We start from the raw sequence: 27,099 nt of genomic DNA, 5'->3' as shown, positions 1-27,099 counted from the left end.
GCCACTGCTCTTTTGGATTTCCCTGACACTCTGTCCAGTTCAGCAAAGATAAGTCCTTGCTTGTCCTTTTGCAGTCCATTTGTTGTGGACTTTATTGTTCAGCACATTCTATGTTTTGCTCATTTGTCCAGCTTATCAGTATGGATCTATTTAGCTAAGCTGGAAGCTCTGGGCTGCAGATTTTGCCCTCCACACCTTTAGTCAGGTGTGGAGATTTTTGCATATCTCTGCGGTGGACTTTTTCTAGTTTTTATTACTGACCGCACAGTGTTCTTTCCTTACTATGTATATAGCTAGAAGTGGCCTCCTTTGCTCAATCTTGTTTCATACTACGTATGTCATTTCCTTCTCCTCTCACAGTCAATATTTGTGGGGGGCTATCCTATCCTTTGGGGATTTTCTCTGAGGCAAGATAGCTTTCCTGTTTCTACCTTTAGGGGTAGCTAGTTCTCCGGCTGTGACGAGCTGTCCAGGGAGTGACAGGAACATCCCACGGCTACTTCTAGTGTTGTGTTAAGATTAGGAACTGCGGTCTGTATAGTTACCACCTGCTCAGAGCTAGTCGCATGTCGCTCCTAAATTACCAGTCCACAACAGGTCCCCCATACAATATAATGCCCCCCATGGTCCACCAGATAATATAATGCCCCGCCCATGGTCCCTCATACAATATTATTCTCTCCACATGGTCCTCCATAAAATATAATGCGCTTCCCATGGTCCTCCATACAAGATAATGCTCTCCCCATAGTCCTCCATACAATATAATGCGCCCCCAAGGTCCTCCATACAATATAATGCTCTCAGCATGGTCCTCCATACAATATAATGCTCTCACCATGGTCCTCCATATAATATAATGCACTCCCCATGGTCCTCCATACTATATAATGCTGTCCCCATGGTCCTCCATACAATATAATGCTCTCCCCATGGTCCTCCATACAATATAATGCCATCCCCATGATCCTCCATACAATATAATGCTCTCCCCATGGTCCTCCATAAAATATAATGCACTCCCCATGGTCCTCCATACAATATAATGCACCCCCATGGTCCTCCATACAATACAATGCTCTCACCATGGTCCTCCATATAATATAATGCACTCTCCATGGTCCTCCATACAATATAATGCTCTCCCCATGGTCCTCTATACAATATAATGCTCTCCCCATGGTCCTCCATACAATGTAATGCTCTCCCCATGGTCCTCCATACAATATAATGCTCTCCCCATGGTCCTCCATATAATATAATGCGCTCCCCATGGTCCTCCATACAATATAATGAACCCCCATGGTCCTCCATACAATATAATGCTCTTATCATGGTCCTCCATACAATATAATGCTCTCACCATGGTCCTCCATATAATATAATGCACTCTCCATGGTCCTCCATACAATATAATGCTCTCACCATGGTCCTCCATACAATATAATGCTCTCACCATGGTCCTCCATACAATATAATGCTCTCACCATGGTCCTCCATACAATATAGTGCTCTCACCATGGTCCTCCATACAATATAATGCTCTCCCCATGGTCCTCCATACAATGTAATGCTCTCCCCATGGTCCTCCATACAATATAATGCTCTCCCCATGGTCCTCCATATAATATAATGCACTCCCCATGGTCCTCCATACAATGTAATGCTCTCCCCATGGTCCTCCATACAATATAATGCACTCTCCATGGTCCTCCATATAATATAATGCACTCCCCATGGTCCTCCATACAATATAATGCACCCCCATGGTCCTCCATACAATATAATGCTCTTATCATGGTCCTCCATACAATATAATGCTCTCACCATGGTCCTCCATATAATATAATGCACTCTCCATGGTCCTCCATACAATATAATGCTCTCACCATGGTCCTCCATACAATATAATGCTCTCACCATGGTCCTCCATACAATATAGTGCTCTCACCATGGTCCTCCATACAATGTAATGCTCTCCCCATGGTCCTCCATACAATATAATGCTCTCCCCATGGTCCTCCATACAATATAATGCTCTCACCATGGTCCTCCATATAATATAATGCACTCTCCATGGTCCTCCATACAATATAATGCTCTCACCATGGTCCTCCATACAATATAGTGCTCTCACCATGGTCCTCCATACAATATAATGCACTCTCCATGGTCCTCCATACAATATAATGCTCTCACCATGGTCCTCCATACAATATAGTGCTCTCACCATGGTCCTCCATATAATATAATGCACTCTCCATGGTCCTCCATACAATATAATGCTCTCACCATGGTCATCCATACAATATAGTGCTCTCACCATGGTCCTCCATACAATATAATGCTCTCACCATGGTCCTCCATACAATATAGTGCTCTCACCATGGTCCTCCATACAATATAATGCTCTCCCCATGGTCCTCCATACAATATAATGCTCTCACCATGGTCCTCCATACAATATAGTGCTCTCATCATGGTCCTCCATACAATATAGTGCTCTCATCATGGTCCTCCATACAATATAATGCTCTCGCCATGGTCCTCCATACAATATAATGCTCTCACCATGGTCCTCCATACAATATAGTGCTCTCGCCATGGTCCTCCATACAATATAATGCTCTCTCCATGGTCCCCCATACAATATATTGCTTTAACCATGGTCCTCTATACAATATAATGCTCTCACCATGGTCCTCTATACAATATAGTGCTCTCACCATGGTCCTCCATACAATATAATGCTCTCTCCATGGTCCTCCATACAATATAATGCTCTCTCCATGGTCCTCCATACAATATAATGCTCTCTCCATGGTCCTCTATACAATATAATGCTCTCTCCATGGTCCTCCATACAATATAATGCTCTCTCCATGGTCCTCCATACAATATAATGCTCTCACCATAGTCTTCTATACAATATAATGCCCCCCATGGTCCTCTATACAATACAATGTCCCCCATGGTCCACCATACTCTATTATGGCCACTAGTCACTGATTTAAAAATAAAAATACTCCTCTGTCCTTGTTCCTCTCGATGCTGTGGGCTCCTGAGCGTGTGGTGTGAGGCGCCGCACATCTCACAACAATGAGCGCACGGTACAGACGTAATCGCGCCTGCTGCTCTGACACGTCAGACTCTGAGGCAGAATGATGGAGGTTTAAGCCTCTGCTGATGCTCCCTCTTCCATCATCATTGCTCGCACTGACGGGCAGAGGGTGCTGGCGATGATGGCCGGAGTGCGGTCCTAGGGCAGGCGCTGACACACCGGGCCTCTCCGGCTCACAGACCCCATAGCAGCTGCCTTGACTTCCGCCATTGGAGGTCCGCCGCTTTGCTCAAGGTTTCCCAAGTAAGTCATGTTATAGACATAAAAGATGGTATCCCAAATGTTAACAAAAGTGTATAATGTCTGATAAGCTACTCGATACTATAAAAATCAGCGGCCTAATGAAGATGTAAAGGACACTCTTCAGGGCGAGTGTTGAGATGGGAGCATGGATCCTTCTGGCGTTCGTGACGTCACAGGTGTCTAACATACATTGCCCTGTGATTGCGCCTCTATACTACTTTGTCACCATATTACATTGTAATCGGTGATGAAAAAATCTTCAGCTGACCCAAACTAATAAATAATATGGTGACACCTTTAGGTGCAGTAAATGGGCATCTGGCTGAGCAGTATGATCACACAGGAGCTGCCAACCACATTGTCCACCATGCCCAATAAAGATCAGATTGACGTTAATTATCTCCTAACCTTTTTATTTTCAAGTTGGCATAATTAGGTCATTTTTCAGATCTAGGGTTGACGTGTTTAATGAGACTGAATAGTCGGTTCTCATGCTACACATGGCTCCCGTGTCCTCCGACAGTCTGGCTCTGCCAAGTCCTCTAATCTATTGACATAGAATCAATTCAAGAAAAAAAGTAAAGAATATTTGAAGGAGATACATACAACTAATGATATGTCCTTCCATGTCACAATTCATACACAGTTGAAGGCAAAGCAGAGATTTTGTCACTTTAGTTGGAAAAGAATGAAAAAATACAACCTTGGAGGAAATATACTGTGCATAATCACAGGTCATGAGAAGTGGATTTTTTCTCTGTCTATAATGAGCAATGAATACAAAGATACACTGTATAGCCAAAAGTATTGGGACACCCGCACATTAGACCTACAGGGGATTTTGTGACATCAGATTCCCAATCCATAGACATTAATATGGAGTTGGTTTCCTCTTCGCAGCTATAACAGCTTCCGCTCTTCAGGGAAAGCCTTCTACAAGATTGTGTAGGGGTCTGTGGGAATTTCTGACTATTCATACAGAAGAACATTTGTGAGGTTAGACACTGATGATGGAGGAGAGTGCCGGGCTGGAACCCCTGAAATGCTGCCCCATAACATTATCCCTCCTTCACCAAACTTCACAGCTAGCATAATGCCGAAAAGCAGGTGACATTGTCCTGACATTCGCCAATCTCTGCCTCATCCATAGAAGTGTCACTGGTACAGAACATGTTTCCACTGCTCCAGAGTTCAGTGGCATTGTGCCTGGCAAGGACGGACATATCATTGGTGCAAGCTATGCAGCTGTACAGGGGCCAAGAGGTTAGAGGGCCACTGCCACCTACAGAGCAAGTGGAATTGTGCTTTATGATGAGCTCTGTTGCTGCTATGGGCCCATGCACTGCTCTTGCACAGAGGCCTCTTCTATCTGTGTCCTCCACAGGATCACATTCAGCTGTTTGGCGTTACCAACTTACCATGCCATGAAGCCGCTGGCACACCGTTTTTGTCCTGATGTTAATGCTAGAGGAGGATTGGAGCACTTGGCGTTGGTGACGTTTCTGCACTTTGCACCTGATTCAGTAAGACTGGCATTGTGCATGTCCATCTTAATGCTGGAGGAGTACGAGCCGCCTAATTCATTCATTAGAGGTGCACACCACTGAATGAATTAGGTCCGTCGTACAACTGACCTGAGCCTTGGCCGGAAATGCTACTCCAGTCACAGCTAGACCTCAACTTTTGAATCATTTTTCAGGCTGGCTTTGCCATTCCCTGTCTCACCCCAGCTCTGTCCGTTCTCGCAGATCTGGTCAAAACTGGCATACAAACACCAAAATTTGCTGAATTTTTATTGCAAGTTCGTGTTCAACTAAAACATTTGAAGGTGCTTTACACCAAGATTTTGTAGAAAACACCTTCATGAATCGGTCCCTCTGTGCCCACTGTATGAGCGCTTTACAATGAGCCATCCTCTCACACGTGAGTAAAGGCAGACGGTAAGGCGGGGGACCGGATATTATACACTGGGGGCAATAGGACAGAGCGAAAAGCATCAATTCATTTATAAAGAGGTGTATCCCAATCCTTCTACGTAGAGTCCAGTTTGCCGTCACCAATGTATTCTGATCTTTTGGGATTATAATGGTGATAGTTTTGTGTTTTGCATGAAATACGTGCTTGTGATTAGTGAAAATCGGTTCTATATCAGTTTACGCGTAGTATCCAATATCCAGTATAGGTTTACGCATAGTATATACCGTACATCCAATATCTGGTATAGGATTACGGATAGTATATACATCCAATATCTGGTATAGGTTTACACGTAGTATATACATCCAATATCTGGTATAGATTTACACGTAGTATATACATCCAATATCCTGTATAGGTTTACACGTAGTATATACATCCAATATCCAGTATAGGTTTACACGTAGTATATACATCCAATATCTGGTATAGGTTTACACGTAGTATATACATCCAATATCTGGTATAGGTTTACACGTAGTATATACATCCAATATCCAGTATAGGTTTACCCATAGCATATACCGTACATCCAATATCTGGTATAGGTTTACCCATAGTATATACCGTACATCCAATATCCAGTATAGGTTTACGGATAGTATATACATCCAATATCTGGTATAGGTTTACACGTAGTATATACATCCAATATCCAGTATAGGTTTACGGATAGTATATGCATCCAATATCTGGTATAGGTTTACACGTAGTATATACATCCAATATCTGGTATAGGTTTACACGTAGTATATACATCCAATATCTGGTATAGGTTTACGCCTAGTATATACATCCAATATCTGGTATAGGTTTACACGTAGTATATACATCCAATATCCAGTATAGGTTTACACGTAGTATATACATCCAATATCCAGTATAGGTTTACACGTAGTATATACATCCAATATCCAGTATAGGTTTACACGTAGTATATACATCCAATATCCAGTATAGGTTTACGGATAGTATATGCATCCAATATCTGGTATAGGTTTACACGTAGTATATACATCCAATATCTGGTATAGGTTTACACGTAGTATATACATCCAATATCCAGTATAGGTTTACGGATAGTATATGCATCCAATATCTGGTATAGGTTTACACGTAGTATATACATCCAATATCCAGTATAGGTTTACACGTAGTGTATATATCTGATAACCGGTATAGATTTACGCATATATATATGTCCGGTATAGGTTTATACGAAGCATATGCATCCAATATCTGGTATAGGTTTACGGATGGTATGTACAGAACAGACCAAAAGTTTGGACACACCTTCTCATTTAAAGATTTTTCTGTATTTTCATGACTATGAAAATTGTACATTCACACTGAAGGCATCAAAACTATGAATTAACACGTGGAATTATATACTTGATGAGCTTCAAGAGGTAGTTTTTTGTTAAGTATATAATTCCACGTGTTAATTCATAGTTTTGATGCCTTCAGTGTGAATGTACAATTTTCATAGTCATGAAAATACAGAAAAATCTTTAAATGAGAAGGTGCGTCCAAACTTTTGCTCTGTACTGTACATCCAATATCCAGTAGAGATTTACTCATAGTATATACATCCAGTGTGTGTCTTCCGTGATGAAACTACTATTTACCAGGATTATCTCATAACTGCTAGTAGAAAACTTGTAATAATTCAGACTTAAATAAAATGCAAAGAACAAGTTTTTAGGAAGAAAGAACAAATGGAATATTGGGACTGTGCACGAGTCGTCTTCCTGGAAAGTGACCGATTAAAACTGGAGCTAAATGTTTGCATGGAAGAAGCAGGAGCCATCTGGTGGACATTTTGTGTCCTTTGTTTTCTTACAGCACTCGCCCGTATTCTACGGTAGTGACCCCGGCCTTAGGCTGCCACCTGTGTGAGCCGGGGAATCTGATGAGCGGTGTAGTTACTGATGTCACTGCTCTTCGATGACATATAGGATTACACAATTCCAGCCATATTTGTTTAACTCTGAAACTCTGTGTCGTTATGATATAAAATGAGAAAACACAGTAGTTCGACAATAAATGGCTTCACCCAACCACTAACCATGAGTGGAGAATAAGTTTTGGTGTTATCATTCATATTCTCTGAAAAAAGGCCAAGAAAGCAACAATTCAGCCAGGGTATGTAAACTTTTGAGTACAACTGTGTACTTGCTATGTGATGCTTCTTCCGTTTTTGCATATGAACTGGCATACAGCGCTATATTTCATATCTGTTATTGCTGACTTGTGTTAAAGATCCAGACTGTGATAAGAACAAGCACCAGTCCGAAATATTGGTGTTTGGGTATTTGCACAGTAGTTATTTCCTTTTTATTCATCCATTGGCCTGACCTAGCTGCTGCTTTCTCATATAAAGTGGTATCTGCTACGGACAAATACTGAAGTTGCCTGTGTAACCCTGAATCGGATGTGACTCTTAACTGGCCAGTAAGTCTAGACAGTAGCCACTAGACCCCTGTGGTTGCTAGTATCTGCAGTATCTTATATTAATGATCCCACCCAACAGTTTATCTGTACTTGTGTGCCTGGCCTTTAGCTTCTGTGTCCCACAGTGGGCCGCTGTTTTCCTATTTATTTTTCCACAATCTTGGCTTATAGTTGGAGAGTAGCCAACCTCACAAATGATCTGATTACAACTATGTAAATGTACAAATGTTTAATCGGAGTGATTGGGGATATTAATGTATTGCCTCATTTCTATTAAAGGGTTTTTCTTTCTAGTTTTCTTCCTAAAATCTACAAACTAAGGTTAATATAAAGCCTCCGTGCTGCTTCTTTAGCTCATGCTGTTTAAACCTCCATTCTTTGCCTCCCCCCTACCTTTCGTCCCCCCATCTCCCATATGAGGGCTGCAAGTCCAGTGTAGCCGCAATGTCTGACATAATTGGATTCTGCATTCTAATCCATCTGTAAAGTATGCACTGATTAAATTAGCCTAATAGATATTATTTCTTACATGACTGCATAATTTTGTCCTGATTGGTTCTGTGCTTCTCTAACGAGCTGCCCAATTTCCCGCGTGCGCTCTCGCTCTCTGTAATGCTGCAGAGCCTCCTTGCAGCCTCCCATACTACTGGGAATTATTTACTGGGGGTAGTGGGAGTCTGAAAAAGAATACACAGCAAGATGCAAAATGACCCCCTTTTAGGTGGTTTCAAGGTGAATGACAATAAGTCTTACAAAAGTAGTAGATACCTGGGTCTACCTGTGAGAGGAGACACAAGTATCTTGTGTAGTCAGGTATACAACCATTATAATAAATTATGGATTACATTATAAAGGCCCCCATACACAGCAGAGCAGCGTCTGAGGAACTCACCCAATTTGGTGGATGAAAAATGTCAACATTTTATCCATTTGTTCTAGGGAAGATCAGCCACCACAAGGTGTTAGGCTGCTTTCACACATCAGGTTTTTTGTTTCAGGCACAATCCGGTAATTTTTGAAAAAAACGGATCCGTTTTTTTACTCTCCGGATCTGTTTTTTTCCCATAGAGTTGTATTAGTGCCGGATTGTGCCTGAACGACCTGCGTTTCATCCGTTTTGTGCCGGATCCGTCCCTTCAGGCTTTTTTGCCAGACACAAAAAACATCTACTGCAACGTTTTTTCTGTGCGGCGAAAAAGCCTGAAAGGACGTTTGCGGCAATAAACGCATGGAACGGATGTGTGAATGAACGGCTCCGGCTACCAAATCCGTTTTTTGTACTCTCTCTCTCAAAAAACCATGCACAGTAAAGAAAGCCGGATCCAGCTAAAAAACGGATCCGGTGCATCAGTTTTCCACAATTTACGCCGGATCCGTTTTTTTGTAAATTGCCGGATTTAGCCTGGAACAAAAAGCCTGATGTGTGAAAGCAGCCTTAGGGTGCTGATGTTCTTCTAACCGGACATTCATGAGGGAGATCTGAGGGCCAAGAACTTGCTTTTGCCACTTGTTTTACCCCATATAAACATACTTGACCATTAGCGAGCAAACACTTGTAGGCTGATGATGATGACCTGTTTTATGCAGGGCTTAAAATCATTGTGGGTCGTCATCACATCCATCGTGTGAATAGAATCAGATGTGGAGAACATGCAAACTGTATGGGGATGAAGCATGGTAGTAACGCTCCTTCATTCCCGTACGGTTCACTCGTGTAGTTGGTTGCCATTTGTAAATGGAAGTGTAACCAGCTGATTGGCGCTCGCTACAGGCAGATTATTATCCGCATATGTAAAAGAACCTTCATCTCTCTTCTCTTTGACCCTTTGCCTCCTCTTCACTTATTTGTCCCTTCTTGTGGGTGGGTTAACAAGAAGCTGTGGTCAGATGGGATGGAGTAATACATGACGGCAGGAGCAAAATATAATATTTTGTAAACCATGGGGACGTACACTATAAGTCTGTATAGGAGCTGGATGCACGGAATGTTAAGAGAATTGTCATTCTGATTTAGTTTGCAATATTACATTATTCTATTCATGGATGAGTGGTGACTTATTTTTATGAATGAGTATAATCTGGAGCCGCCCTGTACCTTGTGTGCGGCGTCTGCATCGTGTATGCGGAGGACGGGGCCTGGGTGCGGTGTGCAGCCTGTTTTATGTCACTGCCATTGTGCGAGTGTCAGAAGAGCCTGGCTATCCTGTAATAAGGCTAATAGATTTGCTTTATTTAATCATCAATGTTTCTGCTGTTCTCTGAGCTCCATAAAACATTCCTCAGGTTGGTAAAACACTGATTTTATTGATCAGGCACCTCTGGGATATTTATGTGCAGAGCCCCGGTTAGTACATAAATCCACCTTTGTGTGTGAGCTGCGGAGCGCTGCAGGGGAGTCGGCTACACATCGATATGACACAGATACAGTATTACAGTGGAACTGCTCCGGGATAATAACCTGCTGGTGGTCATTTAAGTAATTATGGAAACCTGGACAGAGTAGAAATGTTTACCAATAAAGTATACATAGAAAGAACATATAGCTCTATAATGTACACGTAGAAAGAGCTGTATTATCCTGCTCACTGCACCATGGACACCCTCCCACTACTGCTGTCCCTTCTCTGCTTCCTCCATCCTTAGCAACCTAGCCCAGCACAGAAAGCATGCGGCCCCCAGCCAGCCATCTGCTAGAACACTTCCTGTGCCATAGAGCGGGCTGTCCCCCTGCAGAGAGCGTTTCCCCCTCACATTGTTTCCAGCTCCTCTTCCGACTCCTCTTCCTCCCTGTTCTCCTTTGCTGTAAGCAGGATGGCACCGGGTCCAAATTCCTTGCAGCTAGGACCCCCGCCTGTATCAGTAACAGGTGACATCTGTACCTGCGCTCCTGAGGGATGACGTGTTATACAATTAATTTTATACCAAGTATCAGCGACCACCATATGTGGCTGCAAAGAAATCACTTTATACTGCTTTTTAGTTCTTGAGTTCACATTGTGCTTTCTATAAAGCTGCAGGATTATCGGACACCTCTCACACTGCTGCCCAAAGTGTTACAGAAGAAATTAGCTGCGCTACATCTAGAAGTGAAGACAAATAGTTTTTCTTGTGATTTTATATGAAGCATCTGGTCTGTTGTTTGTGCTTTAAGCTCAGATCCATTGGATCTGATCTGATTTTGTTGCTCCCCAAAGTATTACTGTCTTTGATTCTGTTGTGTGGTTCCAGTGTTATGGACCTTTTTTTTCTATTGGTCTGGTTGTGGATTATAAAATGACTGCTTTGTTTTTCCAAATTCAGCGCCACACTTGTCCATTTGTTGTGTGTAGAGTTGCAACTATTCTCCTGAGTCGCAGTACTACATATGGCCTGTGGACAGGTGTGGCGCTGTTTTTTCTTTTTTTAAAAGAAGTAGCCACGTTTGTCTAATCCCAGAAACCCCATTTCCATTTCCACCTGTCCTTGCATCCCTATATGCCCCCTACCCTGTTAGACACTGCTGCTACTCATTACTGGGCAGGACACAAACTGGCTCTCTCTTGCCTGGGGGGTTTCACGTTTCATTGTCCCAAGGTCTGTTTTGTTCATTTTTTCCCCCTGTAAATCAGATAATGTCCTCTTTACAATGTATCCGCTTGCCTACCTGTGCCATTCAGTGGCTAATGACCAGCGATTAGCTCCGTGTGCAGCCCCATTTACCTCTGGCAGGTAAAAGTCCGAAATCACAGAGCAGAAGTGCTTTGATGTTGTTGATCGCTGCCCCTGCCCACCTGTAATGGATCCCCAGCTCCTGTGTGATGGGCTGACAGCTCCTCGCCAGGGGAGATGTGGGGTCGCTGCCCGGTCGCTCCACATGTACAGGAAACCATGTAAAGATAATCCAGATTTACTCCTTAGAAAAGCTGTTTACACAGAGGGATTAGAGGGGATTAGAGCTAACCTGACACTAGATTACCTCCAACAGTGTAAACACAGCCAGGGGTCCTGACTCTGGGGCCCCCTCTGGAGGGGATCACCCACAGAAGGGGATTTACCCCTACCTGGCTCACCACATTCTGGGAAGTGTAGTCCAGCAGTCTTTATGTTGTAGACCTCTTCATATGCCACTATATCTGTGAATATGGTGGAATAAGTGAAAGCACCTCTGTGTACATGTTTCCTACTGGTGAATCGTGTGCTTTAGAAAAGCTTCTATGCTTGCGATGGCGACTTAGAAATATCAATATTCACAATCCGTAATTGGCGGCACTTCCATGCGGGTGCATTTTCTGCACGTGAATAATAGTTTGCTTGATGTATGGATACGTCATCACTTCCCTTCCCTACACTATTAATATAAATGTCTACCAGTGATGAGTGAGTATACTTGTTACTCGAGATTTCCCGAGCAAGCTCGGGGGTCCTCCGAGTATTTTTTAGTGCTCGGAGATTTAGTTTTCATCACAGCAGCTGAATGATTTACATCTGATAGCCAGCCTAAGTACATGTGGGGATTCCTTAGCAACCAGGCAACCCCCACATGTACTTAGGCTGGCTATCAGCTGTAAATCATGCAGCTGCGTCAACAAAAACTAAATCTCCGAGCAGTTACAAATACTCGGAGGACACCCGAGCATGCTCGAGAAATCTCAAGTAACGAGTATACTCGCTCATCACTAATGTCTACGTCTTGGGAATTTACCTTTCCTTTTGCTTTTCACCAGGGAAGAGAAGGAACGTTGGATTCGTGCAAAATATGAGCAGAAACTTTTCTTAGCACCCCTGCCCTGTCGAGATTTGCCCCTAGGGCAGCAGTTACTGAGGGCTACAGCCGAAGAGGACTTAAGGACAGTAATCCTACTTCTTGCACATGGCTCCCGGGAAGAAGTAAATGAAACCTGCGGAGAGGGAGACAGACGCACGGCCTTGCATCTAGCTTGTCGCAAGGGAAATGTGGTACTGGTGCAGCTGCTTATATGGGTGAGTACTGGAAAGATATCTATGGGTCTGTGTAGCTGACATGTTTGGCAGCTTAGTCATAGACAGGTGGCCCTACTGTGCCGTGGACAGATTCTGCTTGTTCAGCTGATCAGGTACATCACAAGAGAGAGGTTGCTGCCAAGTGACAGCCCAAATTCATGGGCTTTGACGATGGCTTGTGCTTTGTATTGCAGTGCCAGGCCAGTTGGGTAACAGATAATATTATGTGTTGACCTGGGTACAGAAAGTGGTCATGTTGAATAACCAAGTGTGACTGTGATGTCTCAGTTATGTGTGGAGCTAGCATTAGATATGCCGATAACTTGTATGTAACGCAAGAAAGGCCAAACATCATGACCTTTACAGTAAGTGGAGATGATGCCCATAGAAACTAGCCAGATCACATCTTACTTTTTGCAATGACCCATCTGACTGGTCTTTCAGATCCCTGCGGAGTGACATTTTTTCTGGCTGTTATAAAATAAGCACGTATAAAGCCCAAGTATGGTTGTATCTTCCAGTTACATTGAAGAAGTTGTCCAGGATTACAAAAGAGGATCATTACAAAAGAGGATCTGCCTTTTTTAACTCTAAGGCTACTTTCACACTAGCGTCGTGCACTGCACATCGCTATGCGTCGTTTTGTAGAAAAAACGCATCCTGCAAAAGTGCTTGCAGGATGCGTTTTTTCTCCATAGACTTGCATTAGCGACGCAGTGCGTCGTGTTGCGTCAGACCGTCGCCACCAAAAAACGTTGCTTGTAACATTTTTTGGTGCGTCGTTCCCATCTTTTCCGACCGCGCATGCGCGGCCGGAACTCCGCCCCCGCCTCCCCGCACCTCACAATGGGGCAGCGGATGTGTTGAAAAACAGCATCCGCTGCCCCCGTTGTGCGGCGCATTCACTGCTAGCGCCGGTACGTCGCAACGACGCAATTCGTCGTGCGTCGTCCGACGCTAGTGTGACAGTAGCCTAAGTACGTTACCATTGAGTAGGGCGCTGTGTTGTGTATAGGTCAAGAGCCTGGATGTGTGCACAATATGGATACCCCCTAAAGCGCTATCAAATAAACATGCCTGCAATAACATTACCTGTGAAATTTGCTTTCTTCTGCCACCGGATCACACTGCCCACGTTGTCAGTGCTGTCATTTGGACACAATAGTGTGTTGACCATGATGAGTTCGTATAACCAGTGGCGTAACTACAAAGTGAGGGGCCCGATGCGAACTTTCAAATGGGCCCCCCCTCCCCCCTGCGCCAAAATATTTCCCACCGAAATTCACATTTTCCCTATTCATTTCGCACACTATGGTTTTGTTGCTTTGTTGTATAGTATGACCTAATACTGCCCTGTAATCGCTGAGAAAAATGATTTTATAACTAACAAGTCCCTATACTAATTATGGTGATGTCTTCGGAAGTGCAGACTCTGGGCGTTCATGTCCTTTCTCGCTCTAATTCCAAGCGCACTCCCAGCGTTTGAAATCTGTGTGCTGTTTCTTCCTGGTATGACGCTGCAGTGCGTCATTTCCGGACCTGTGCAGTGTGGGGGTGTATTGGGTGTACTGGTTGTCTCCGGAGCATACGCACTGCACATTCTGACGCTGGCGAGTACACCCAATACTCCCCCACAGTGCACATGCTGGGCTCTGCCCACAGCCGTGTACCATTCTTCCCGACTCGGAAATTTACAGCCCGTACATACACGGCTCTGCTCCGTGAACCCCGTACACACGCGACTCCGCTCCTCACACCCATGGATCTGCTCCGTAAACATCATACACACACGGATCCACTCCGTACACCACACACACATAGCTCCGCTCCGTACACACGCAGCTCCGCTCCGTACACACGCGGCTCTGCTTCGTACACTCCATACACACACGGCTCCGCTCCGTCCACCCCGTACACATGCGGCTCCGCACACCTCGTACACAAGCGGCTCCGCTCCATACACCTCGTAAACACGCAGCACCACTCCATACACCCCATACATACACAACTCCACTCACCTCTTTCACACTGGGCTCAGCTTTTGTACACCTCGTACACACCTGACTCCGCTCCGTACACCTTGTACACATTGCGCCACTACACACATACACGGCTCCGCTCTGTACACCTTGTACACACACGGCTCTGCTACATCCACACTATAAACCCCTCCTGACCCCACACTCATTCAGCACCATGACAATCAGCACAGCAGAGTCCTGCATACAATTAATTGTGCTGCACAAACGTTATGGCCCCATACAGACACTTGCCCCATATAGTGCTGCACAAACGTTATGGCCCCATAAGATGCTCTATACAGACACTTGCCCCATATAGTGCTGCACAAACATTATGGCCCCATAAGATGCTCTATACAGACACTTGCCCCATATAGTGCTGCACAAACATTATGGCCCCATAAGATGCTCTATACAGACACTTGCCCCATATAGTGCTGCACAAACGTTATGGCCCCATATAGTGCTGCACAAACGTTATGGCCCCATACAAACACTTGCCCCATATAGTGCTGCACAAACGTTATGGCCCCATAAGATGCTCTATACAGAGACTTGCCCCATATAGTGCTGCACAAACGTTATGGCCCCATAAGATGCTCCATACAGACACTTGCCCCATATAGTACTGCACAAACGTTATAGCCCCATAAGATGCTCTATACAGACACTTGCCCCATATAGTGCTGCACAAACGTTATGGCCCCATATAGTGCTGCACAAACGTTATGGCCCCATAAGATGCTCTATATACAGACACTTGCCCCATATAATGCTGCACAAACATTATGGCCCCATAAGATGCTCTATACAGACACTTGCCACATATAGTGCTGCACAAACGTTATGGCCCCATAGATGCTCCATACAGACACTTGCCCCATTATAGTGCTGCACAAACGTTATAGCCCCATAAGATGCTCCATACAGACACTTGCCCCATATAGTGCTGCACAAACATTATGGCCCCATAAGATGCTCTATACAGACACTTGCCCCATATAGTGCTGCACAAACGTTATGGCCCCATATAGTGCTGCACAAACGTTATGGCCCCATAAGATGCTCTATACAGACACTTGCCTTATTATAGTGCTGCACAAACGTTATGGCCCCATAAGATGCTCTATACAGACACTCGCCCCATATAATGCTGCACAAATGTTATGGCCCCGTAAGATGCTCCACACAGATATTTGCCCCATTTGCTGTTGCTGCGATAAAAAAAAAAACAAAAAACACATACTCACCTCTCTGTCGCTCAGGCCCCCGACACTTTCAATATTCACCTGCAGGCTGCTCCTCGTTCCAGCCGCCACTCCATCTTCCGCCTCCTCCGCACTGACGCTCAGGCAGAGGCGCGCACTAACTACGTCACCGCGCCCTCTGACCTCAGCGTCACTGCAGAAGAGCGGCGGCTGGAACGGGGAGAGGTGAATATCGCGCAGCACTCCCCCTCCCCATTATACTCACCTGCTCCTGGTGCGGTGCAGCCCCTGGTTTCCCGGCGCTGCTGCTTCCTGTACAGAGCGGTCACCGTTACCGCTCATTACAGTAATGAATATGCGGCTCCACCCCTATGGGAGGTGGAGCCGCATATTCATTACTGTAATGAGCGGTACCATGTGACCGCTCAGTACAGGAAGAAGCTGGGGCGCCGGGCAGCCAGGGACCTGCAGGGACCGCTTCAGGAGTAGGTGAGTATAATTAGACAGCCCCCGCTCCCTGGCCCTGAAAACCCCTGGATACGCCACTGGGCGGGCCCCTAAGCACTGCGGGCCCGGTCGCAGCTGCGACCGCAGTTGTTACGCCCCTGCGTACAACTCAGCCATGGCGGGGATCTGCTGAGGCTCAAAGCTGTTTAATGTTAAATGTGTATCGTGAAAGGAGCGCAGCTCTCCGTGCTGAAATCCAAAATTTTTGCTGAATGGTGTTTTATTTGCAAGTACAGTGGGGAAAATAAGTATTTGATACACTGCAGATTTTGCAAGTTTTCCCACCTACAAATAATGAGAGCTCTGTAATTTTTATCGTAGGTACACTTCAACTGTGAGAGACAGAATCTAAAAATGAAAACCAGAAAATCGCATTGTGTGATCTTTAAATAATTAAATTGCATTTTATTGCATGAAATAAGTATTTGATACAATAGCAAAACAGAACTTAATCTTTGGTACAGAAACCTTTGCAAATACAGAGGTTGGACATTTCCTGTAGTTCTTCACCAAGTTTGCACACACTGCAGCAGGGATTTTGGCCCACTCCATATAGATCAGGGCTGTCGCTGAGCAACAATGAGTTTCGGCTCCCTCCAAAGATTTTCTATTGGGTTCAGGTTTGGAGACTGGCTCAGCCACTCCAGGACCTTGAAATGCTTCTCACAGAGCCATTACTTAGTTGTCCTGGCTGTGTTTCGGGTCATAGTCATGCTGGAAGACCCAGCCATGACCCATCTTCAGTTTTCTTATTGAGGGAAGGAGATTGTTGTCCAAAATCTCGTGATACATGACCCCATCCATCCTACCTTCAGTACGGTGCATTTGTCCTGTCCCCTTTTCAGAAAAACACACCCAAATTGATGTTTCCCCCACCATGCTTCACTGTTGGGACGTTGTTCTTGGGGTTGTACTCTTCCCCCTTCTTCCTCCAAACAAGGCGAGTGCAATTTAGACCAAAATGTTCTATTTGGTCACATTTTACCACATGACCTTCTCCCATGCCTCCTATGAATCATCCAGATGGTCATTGGCGAACTTCAAATTGGACATTTGCTGATGTGAGCAGGGGGACATTGCGTGCCCTGCAGGATTTTAATCCATGACTGCGTAGTGTGTCTCTAACAGTAATGTTTGAGACTGTGGTCCCAGTTCTCTTCAGGTCATTGACCAGGTCCTTCTGTGTAGTTCTGGGTTTTCAGAATCATCCTTACCCCTCCAGGCAAGATCTTGCATGGAGCCCCAGACTGTGGAAGATTGACAGTCATCTTGTATTTCTTCCATTTTCTAATAATTGTGCCAACAGTTGTTGCCTTCTCACCAAGCTGCTTCCTATTGTTCTGTAGCCCATCCAAGCCTTTTGCGGGTCTACAATTTTGTCCATGGTGTCCTTAGACAGCTCTTTGGTCTTGGCCATGGTGGAGAGGTTAGAGTGATTGAGTGTGTGGACAGGTGTCTTTTATACAGGTAACAAGTTCAAACAGGTGCAATTAATACAGGTAATGAGTGCAGAGTAGGAGGGCTTCTTAAAGAAAAATTAACAGGTCTGTTAGAGCCAGAATCCTTGCTGGTTGGTAGGTTATCAAATACTTATTTTATGCAATAAAAGTCAGTTTAATTTTTTAAATATCATACAATGTGATTTTCTGGTTTTTATTTTTAGATTCTGTCTCTTACAGGTGAAGTGTACCTAAAATAAAAATTACAGACCTCTCTATTCTTTGTAGGTGGGAAAACTGGCAAAATCTGCAGTGTATCAAATACTTCTTTTCCACACTGTATGTATCAAAAGGGAGGTGGGTAGTACAAATGATTTGCACCCAGTCAGTTCTGCTTTAGTGTATGTACAGTATACCTATGTAGCAGGAGTGAGCAAACCTATTCTAGTTGAATTTAATTCTACTTAAAAAAATCAAAATTCGTCAAAATGCAAGATTTTTTTTTTGTAATTCACTTCTTTGCTAATTCAGCCAAATTGCAATTTTTCTGAACTGTAAAGGGCCAGCGAAAGGTTGGGAAAATAAGAATACTTCTACTTGCCTTCCTGCTCACCTCTTCAGCCCCTCTACTCTACAGTCACCAGTCATATCTTCTGATTGCCACAGCGAGTGATGAAATCCCCAGGCCCCTCTCGCTAGGCCGGGACTTCTGGCTCTGATAAGGTCCTGGGTGGTTCTGCTCATGCACATGCAAGGTCACGGTGCACATCATGGCATTGTGACCTTTCAGGTGTTTGCGTAGAATCCTCCTGAGGATTTCCGTGCTGGTGGTGATAATAAGAAGATGCACAGAAGACTGGAAAAAGATAATGGTGATGAGTGGAGGGGCCGGAGAGTTGAGTATAAGTATTTTTTTTTTTTTTTTTTTTTTGCATCTTGTTTTTATTATGCTCTGGGGTCCGTAGAGACCCCGGAACTTAATAATTGACATTAAATTTGAGAATAATGTATCTGCGAATCTATGTGATCTATATAACAAGTTTGTCTGTTTTTTCTTTCAGTACGGCGTTGACGTGATGGCACGGGACTTCCATGGAAACACAGCTTTAGCATACGCCAAGCAAGCTGTTACCCCAGAGGTGCGGGATCTTCTGCTCCAGTATGGCTGCCCTGATGAACAATTTGTGCTCATGGCTACACCGAACCTCTCCCGGAAAAACAATCGCAACAACAACAGTAACGCAGGAGGTGGAGGACTGATGCCCACCCTAATCTAAAATGATCATGTGAAAAGGAGACAGACTCGAGCACCGCTCGCCCCTTGCACCGCACGGGGAGGAGCCGGGAATGACATGGGAGGCAGAAGAGCACTGAGTGCTGAACAAGGGGGAGAACAGACTGAGCCTCCACTAGCATTTCGGAGGCAGGAAGAAGAAAAAAGGACGAGGACGGGAGGCAGAGAGCTGTCAGTTATGTGCACATTTCACCTCTACCCCAGCAGAACACTTAGGCTCTGCTCTCATCTGACAAGCACTGCTCCACATAAATCACACGCAGGCACTGAGTTTGTCAGGTTTGAGGCTCCAATGATGCTATGTGTCAAATCACTTGGAGCTAATCTGTCCTCAGAGAATGCTGGCTTCATTACACTTGTATAGTTGAGTTCCCTCAGCCTGCACCGCTGTTTAATAGGACATGATTACTCATCATGTAGAAGGGAGCATATTAGCTGAGGAGGAAGCTCTCTCCACGCTCCGCTGATTACAGGGATGTGATTGCAATATTCTTACAAGAATCATATTAGGAGAGACATTCTGGGCCCCATCTTCAGACTCCTTGTCATAATCTTGCTGCGCTGTAAAGCCTCTGTTCCCTCTAACTGTAACCCCACAAAAAATATAGGAACAAAAATTCTGTAAAAGATTCTGAAGGGTGCGTTTAGATCAGCTGTTTTTTTAATTTGACGTTGGATACATTATGCATTGTGAGATCTGATTTTTCTAGGAAATCTTGTTGTTTTTTTTATTTTTTATTATTATTATTTAATTTTCAAAATAATTTAACAGAACAATGCGCTAGCCACCTGAATTGTGGTGTGGCCTGGGTCCCGTGGCTCCGTTCCTAAAACACACACATTGCACCCATTGTTTCAGTACATCTGGGTCACATCGCTGAGCAACATAAAAAGCAGAAACCTCATAAGTGAAATGGTTACATGGTTGAGTGCATTTGTTTTTTTTCCTTAAAGGCTTACTTAAATGGCTCTAATTAGAAGTACTTACTGCACTATGGAACATGTTTTCATGGAGATCTCTGGATGAAGAACACGCACGGTAGAAGTCATACCCTGCAGTGCAATTTATACTGGACCGCTATATAATATTATAGGATTGCACTGCCGGCATTACATCTGCTTAATAGGAGTAAACATTGGACAAAATCCACAGAGGGGGGTCGATAGGATAAGCCATCCATATCTGATCATGATGTCTGACCACTCGGACCCCATTAGAGCGTGCTCGGGTATCTTGTTATCCAATCATCCTCGGGTGTTATCCGAGTATCTCGAGCGTGCTTGAGTAATATGTTCGCATCCCCGCGGCTGCATGTCTCGTGGCTGTTAGACGGCTGCAACACGTGGGGATTGCCTAACAAACAGGCACCCCCACCCCCCTGCATACGTTTCGGCTGTCTAACAGCCACGAGACATGCAGCCGCGGGGATTCCAACATATTACTCAAGCACGCTTGAGATACTCGGATAACACGTTATCTGAACACGCTTGCTCATCTCAATCCCCCATCAATAACAAATTCCTTTCTGCTATTCTGTCATAGCCGCACTCTTGACCTGAAGCTTCATAAAGAGATGCCACACAGCCCGATTCAGGTACCTATATAGTGCCTGATCAAAGAAGAAGCCGGACCATGAGACGCACAGAGCTAAAGCCAAAGAAATCCAAAGCCAAATTTAGGAACCTTGCCGCAATTAAAACCTACAGTCTTTATTTCACCCGCTAAGTTTGGCCTCATCTGAAAAGATGTAGTAATTTACTATCTTGGCTCCACATAATGCACATGATTCATTGTTGGGATTATATGAGATCTTACGTTAGAGCCACACAATGAAATTTAATGTAAGATAGTTGAAGAAATGGAGTAATGGCATTCATTCATAAAAGTGCTCCCACTATCATGCACAAATATCGTGAGCTTCTTAAAAGTGGATGAATGTGAACTAGGAGTGACCATTGTGGTAGGAGACAATACCCCCAGCCTGGAATGGCTGATCAAATCGAACAACGATTGCATTCATCAATAGTGTCTCTTTAAAGCCCCCATTACAGATCAGACTAATATTGGAATAACCCTCCAAAATGTCTTATGTATGGGAGCCTCATACAATTGAATCTCGGGAAAGTTCATGATCTGGCATGCCCGATTTTTGATTGCCAGTCCTTTTCTTCTCTGAGATAAGTCTCCACCGGAGATTTCTGACAGGAAAACATAGGCGTTCTCGACAGTGACAGCCGGCTAAACAATCTCATGTGTATGGGGCCTTAAATGTCAGTGAATTACCCCATTTAATACCACTATCAATGTAACTAAGGTTAATCTTTCATTATGAGCTTTCTTATATATTGTTATTGTGGAAAGGAAAAAAGAAAAACCACTCAGCCATCTAATCTTAATATTTAAATGTTCCTGATAAATCGGAAAAACTTCAATCAATTACACAGAATGATTGGTTATCTTTGTGAAATTGTGTAATTTTACAGGCAGATATGTGATCTCATGTACTAGCAGACAAAAGTAAGGCGTTTCTCATAGGAACTGACTATATTTCGTCACCTATTTAGTTGCTGCCAGCGACAGCTCCACTTGCACTAGTATACATTTATAGCACCCATCATCCCTATATTACAGTGAAGATCAGTACTGTTTCCCAATTTTGTGATTTTTCCCACTGAGATGCTGCATCAAAAAATATGATGAAAACACAAAACGTTTTTGAAAAAATATTTGATACCACATTCAGCCACTAAATCTGCATGCCGGATTAAACCTTATTGCCAAATGAAATTATTCATTTCAAAGTGTGTTTACCTGCGGTTGGAGGACCTCTTTATTCTAGTGTTCATACATTTCTGAGATATTTGGAAGCAAATATCTAAACAATGGATGTTGGAATATCTGCCCATCCTTAGCCTCCTAAAAGGAGAACCTGCAAGACATCACAAATCTTACTGGCAGTAGAACAGCAGTGTAAAAAGAGAACGATCATGGTTATTGCATGGAGAATTGCCCACATGTTGGAAAATCTCAGTGTCCCCAAGCAAGCACTCGAGTTAGAAATGCCCAACTTATGATCAGTCCGTAGAGAGCGGCTGAATATAGCCAGCTCTAACCTAAGAGTAGCGCAAGATAGAAAACACGTTTAAGGCTATGTTCACTTGGAGTATTTTGAGGAATTCAAAAACCAAGAATTATTCTAGTAGAAACCCCTTTATGTCATGCTTCTGTTTGGGTAGTTTTTGGAGTTTTTCTTTTCCTGAAGTGGTTTTGAAAAAATTTGGAACAATGTTTTCCTTAAACATTTGATTTTGGCAGTGACTAATTTGGAGTGGTTTCCTTCAGGATTCAAAGGAGTCACGTGCATTTCTAATGCCTCTTCAGGAAAACAAAAGCTCAAAAAATTCCCCATTTGAACTACAAAGTGGATTTCCCATAGAAATAAAAAGGAAGCATTTTTTAAGACGTTTTTGAGGAGCATTTTGGAGAAGATTTGCTCCAAAATGTTTCTCAAAAAATCCATGTAAACATAGCTCACACAGAATCAACAACCGCAAAAGATCTACAGCATAGTGTGTCGTATAAAATGGGCTGTAACTTGATGGAGGAGAATGTCTAGAAGCCACTACTTACTGAAGAGAGCGGCGAGTAGTGTCCACTGCAGAACACTCTACTGATCTGAGGTTCTCTCTGAGGCAATATTCACACATCCACGTTTCTGCAGGATTTTGACAGTTTCCACAGATTAGTTCTGTACTTTCCATTCCCATTCTTAAGTGGGCCATGGACAATAGACTGATTTAATTAGTCTGATATCTATGCAGAAGACGTCTGCCCTAAGGTTAAAAAAAGGATTCAAGTTGAGTTTTCCTGTCTGATCCCCCACCACCACAGATAGATGGCACCAGAGGGGTTTTACAGCCGCTTACCCAGTCCTACCTATTGTAACAATTCATGAGGGAATGGAAACTAGTGAAATGTTTTGCATCTTTTGACAACTTTAGATTGGACGAAGGCTTGGGTTGGAAAACTGTTGAGGTGGGGGGGTTCATAGTCATATAGTGATCTAGTCAATAGCAGTCTATGTCCCAGTTTGTAGATTTGCTCTACACAACCTGACCCCCAGATCTCCATGTTATCTCCATTGTCAGGCAGTTTCACATGTGTTTGTTGCATTTGTAGAATTATGAGAGATGCGCGATTTATGTTTGGTTTATTTTGTTTTGTATGATTTTGTGCCATCTGAAGGTGGCTTCCTTGGAAGCGATCATGTCTCCTGGATATATTGTTGTAGAATCACGCCCTTGAGCAGGAAGAGGAATATATTATACACTGCATGCTATAACATATCAGTGACCAAATACTGTAAGTTGAAGAAAACCATTCTTTATAAAAGGAGGGGGCCTCTTAGATGTTCATACAATGGCATCTCAAAAACATCTAGGAATCTCTCGGCTATGAAGGAATTTGACTGTTCATATCATGCTCAACATGGGACTCCCAAGATAAAAGGTTTTGTTCTGGAAAATTAATATAACACTACAGATCTTGGAAGAGATCAATCTGATTTTCTAATGATCGTTGCCTACAAGGTGACTCTTAAGCCGTGTCTGAACCAACCTGCACATCCAAATCACACAGAGCCGTCCATGGCCATGGAGCACAAGTGGTCATTGCTTTGTCTTCTGAATAGAGTGTGAGCACTACAGTAAAAGGGAATATGTGTGTCCTGAGCTTAAGTAGACGTGGGAGTTGGATACAGTGTGTTGTCATCTCCCTCTGGCAGAGAGTCCCATTTTCAAGACATCCACCCCATGAACTTGGGAGGGGCACTTTTATTTAATTTTTTTTTTTTTTTAAATCTCTCCTGACCAGATGTGGAGCCAGTTTCTGCCCCTGATTAGTGTGTATCTTATTTCAGACTATTAACTCTGTAGCACCTATATGCAAGGTGTATATTACAGAGGGGTTTTTTTTTTTTTTTTTTCGGTGTCTTATTGATTATGTTGTCTAAGTTATACAGAATTCTTTTGTATTGTGTCTTATTAGAGGATGCAAAATGTATGTAAAATAAAAACCAAGGAAAAAAAACTATTTGAATAGAAACAAATTCCATTTGTTTGGGTCTTTGTTGTTATTTTTTTATGGCTGTTATGATTTCTTTATCTGAAATTGATCTTTCCGCTGTAACCGAGATCACGTGGTTTTGGACATTTTAATTGGAACAAAGCAACGAAAAGGTATGAATAATATCGTCACAGAATAAAGAGTACACAAACTTATATTCAGAATATTTTATGAACCATAAGAAGGTCATAACAATGAGGACTAAGATCTAGTATAATTTATAGTCATAATATCATGCCTAGCATTAAACTGTAATAAAGGGTGGAAACCTCTGCTAGTCATCTCCAATATGGTTTACTGATAACAGCAAATTTGACAAGATTTGGACACACAAACCTCAATTCACAATTCATCAAAGACATTTCACCAGAATTCTGGCATAAAATGCTTTGAAAATTTGCTAAATTAGTGGCAATTTGCTTAAATAAGTGGCTTTTGGTATTTTCATACCAGTTTTTCCCAGATCCTCCAAAAATGGGTTTAGCTAGGGTGGGACAGAGCTGTGATGCCACAGATTAAGTAGTTATGAGCCGTGGTGTTCCTTGCATCAGAAAGTCCCCCAAGTTGAAAAAGATTTGTGGTGAGGCGCATGCCACTTGTCAACACACTTCTGATTAAGAGGCGTGCACCTCATAATTAATCAGGAGTGTCTTTCTCCAACACACCCCCTCATCAAGGGGAGATAATTTGCTGGATCTGGTGGTGTCAAATAGACCAGATACAATCTCAGGGAGCATTTGGGCAGCAGTGACCATAATTTGGTAAGTTTAAATGTAATATTCAATAAAACATTTCAAAGAGGAAATGCAAAAACCTGGAGTTTTAGGAAAGCTGATTTCAACAAATTACGTGAAGAGCTTAATCGTGTAAATTGGGACCATATCATGGTAATTGGGCAAACTCACCATAAATGGGGCATGTTTAAGGATATACTATTAGAATGCTGTAGAAAACTTATACCCTCTAGTAATAAAATGTCCAAAAATAAAAAGAAACCAGTATGGATAAATTAAACCGTACAAAGTTTAATAAGACAAAAACAAAGGAGAATCAAAATCTTGAAGGACAAGAATACAGAAATAGCATTTCAGGAATATAAAGATCTTAATAGGAAATGTAAAAAAGAAATCAAGCTAGCAAAGATAGTGAAAGATTGGCACCAGAGAGATCACGCAGAATCCCACTGCTGCCATTACATGACGAACCCACACCTTGCCACCCCACCAGACATAAACTATTACGTTGGAGGGATCATGCGGTATGGTCTCCGCACTTGCACCAGCATGAGGTTGAGCACCCCCTGGGGACACGTAAGGTCAGCTTTTCACAGTTTTACATATACCCTCCCTGTCTACACGGGCCTAGGGAGACACGGTGAGAGAAGGTGGCTCACACAGCTGATTACGTGGCACCACACTCGCTCACAACCCTAAGGCCCCTTTCACTAGCATCAGTGAAACAGCGCTGAAAGCCCAGTAGGACTGCCACTAGTTCCTCTTCAGATATAAACCCGGTTCATTAACTGGATTATATCAGGCCAAAAACCAGCCCCGGATGCAGGGCTGGCTCCAGGTTTTCGTGGGCACTGGGCGAAAGAGTCCCAGTGGGCCCCTTTAACACAAACCACAATTCATGATGCACAGATACAGCAGAGAAATATAGGTATAGAACAATGTTAAAGATTTCACTTCTTACATTACATGAGTGATATCTATTGTAAATTCTACAATAGCTCAGAAACCAGATAATATAGTCCTCCATACAGTATTATGGGCATCACATAGTCCTCCATACAGAATAATGAGCCTCATGTAATGCTCCATACAGAATAATGGACCCATATAATGTTCCATACAGTATAATGAGCCCCATATATATTAAAATTAGAATTAAATTAGAAAATAAATTGTCACACAACAATTTCATGGAGCTGTGGTCTGGCATGAAACGGCTAACTGGGTTTAAGGCAAAGCCGGAGCGTGGGGAAGTGGATCTGCCCTTGGCTAATGAAATGAATGAGGTTTTTCAACAGATTCACCAACACAAGCACGGCGTCATCAGGAATGGGGGATGGAGCTGGGAAACGATCGGCAGCATTGACATTGGGGGATAAACTGCCTGCTTTCACTGTCTCCCAAAGCGATGTGAGAAAACAGTTTAGTAAACTAGTTATTGGCCAAGCAGCTGGGCCCGATGGCCTCAGTCCACGTGTCCTCAGAGCGTGGGCAAACCAACTGTGTACTGTCATCCAGCACCTGTTTAACTGGAGCCTTCAATTACAAGGTGTACCAGAACTATGGAAGACCACCTGCCTGGTGCCGGTTCCTAAGACCACGCTTCCAACTTCCCTACAAGACTATCGTCCAGTGGCCTTAACATCACATGCTATGAAGTCCTTGGAGAGAATAATGCTCGCTTACTTGTGTCCGAGGGTGATGGCTTTTACTGACCCCCTACAGTTTGCGTACCAGCAGAGATTGGGGGTGGATGATGCTGTAGTGTCTCTGCTACATACAGTACATTCATTCTTGGACAATGATGGATCTGTAGTGTGCACCATGTTCATTGACTTCTCAAGTGCTTTCAATACCTTACAGCCGCCCATACTACGTAATAAGTTGACTGATATGACGGTAGATGAGGGTATGGTGAACTGGATAAGCAACTACATGACAGGTCGCAGTTAGTAAGGATGGGGGAGGTGGTATCTGGCAGTGTTGGAGCCCCTCAGGGTACAGTTTTGTTGCCCTT

The 27,099-nt window shown here is 43.5% G+C and overlaps 1 protein-coding gene across 8 annotated transcripts in view; it reads left to right on the top strand.

The window, feature by feature from the left end:
* The window catches only part of AGAP1 (ArfGAP with GTPase domain, ankyrin repeat and PH domain 1), a 450,161-nt gene extending 425,692 nt beyond the window's left edge, over nt 1-24,469 (top strand). For 3 of the 8 annotated variants that reach the window (XM_077272355.1, XM_077272357.1, XM_077272356.1), the window contains 2 exons: nt 12,499-12,754; nt 18,991-24,468. In XM_077272355.1, the coding sequence (XP_077128470.1) occupies nt 12,499-12,754; nt 18,991-19,206 (472 nt within the window). In that variant the 3' untranslated portion in view covers nt 19,207-24,468. Of the gene's footprint in view, nt 1-12,498; nt 12,755-18,990 lie in introns of all 8 variants that reach the window. The other 5 variants (XM_077272359.1, XM_077272358.1, XM_077272360.1 and 2 more) reach the window with 3 other exon arrangements.
* The last annotated feature ends 2,630 nt before the right edge of the window (nt 24,470-27,099 follow it).

The sequence above is a fragment of the Ranitomeya variabilis genome, chromosome 7 (assembly GCF_051348905.1).
Source record: "Ranitomeya variabilis isolate aRanVar5 chromosome 7, aRanVar5.hap1, whole genome shotgun sequence".
In the NCBI taxonomy this organism is placed as follows: domain Eukaryota; kingdom Metazoa; phylum Chordata; class Amphibia; order Anura; family Dendrobatidae; genus Ranitomeya; species Ranitomeya variabilis.
The sequence above is the reverse complement of the archived record's forward strand: the minus strand, read 5'-3'. Positions and strand labels throughout refer to the sequence as shown.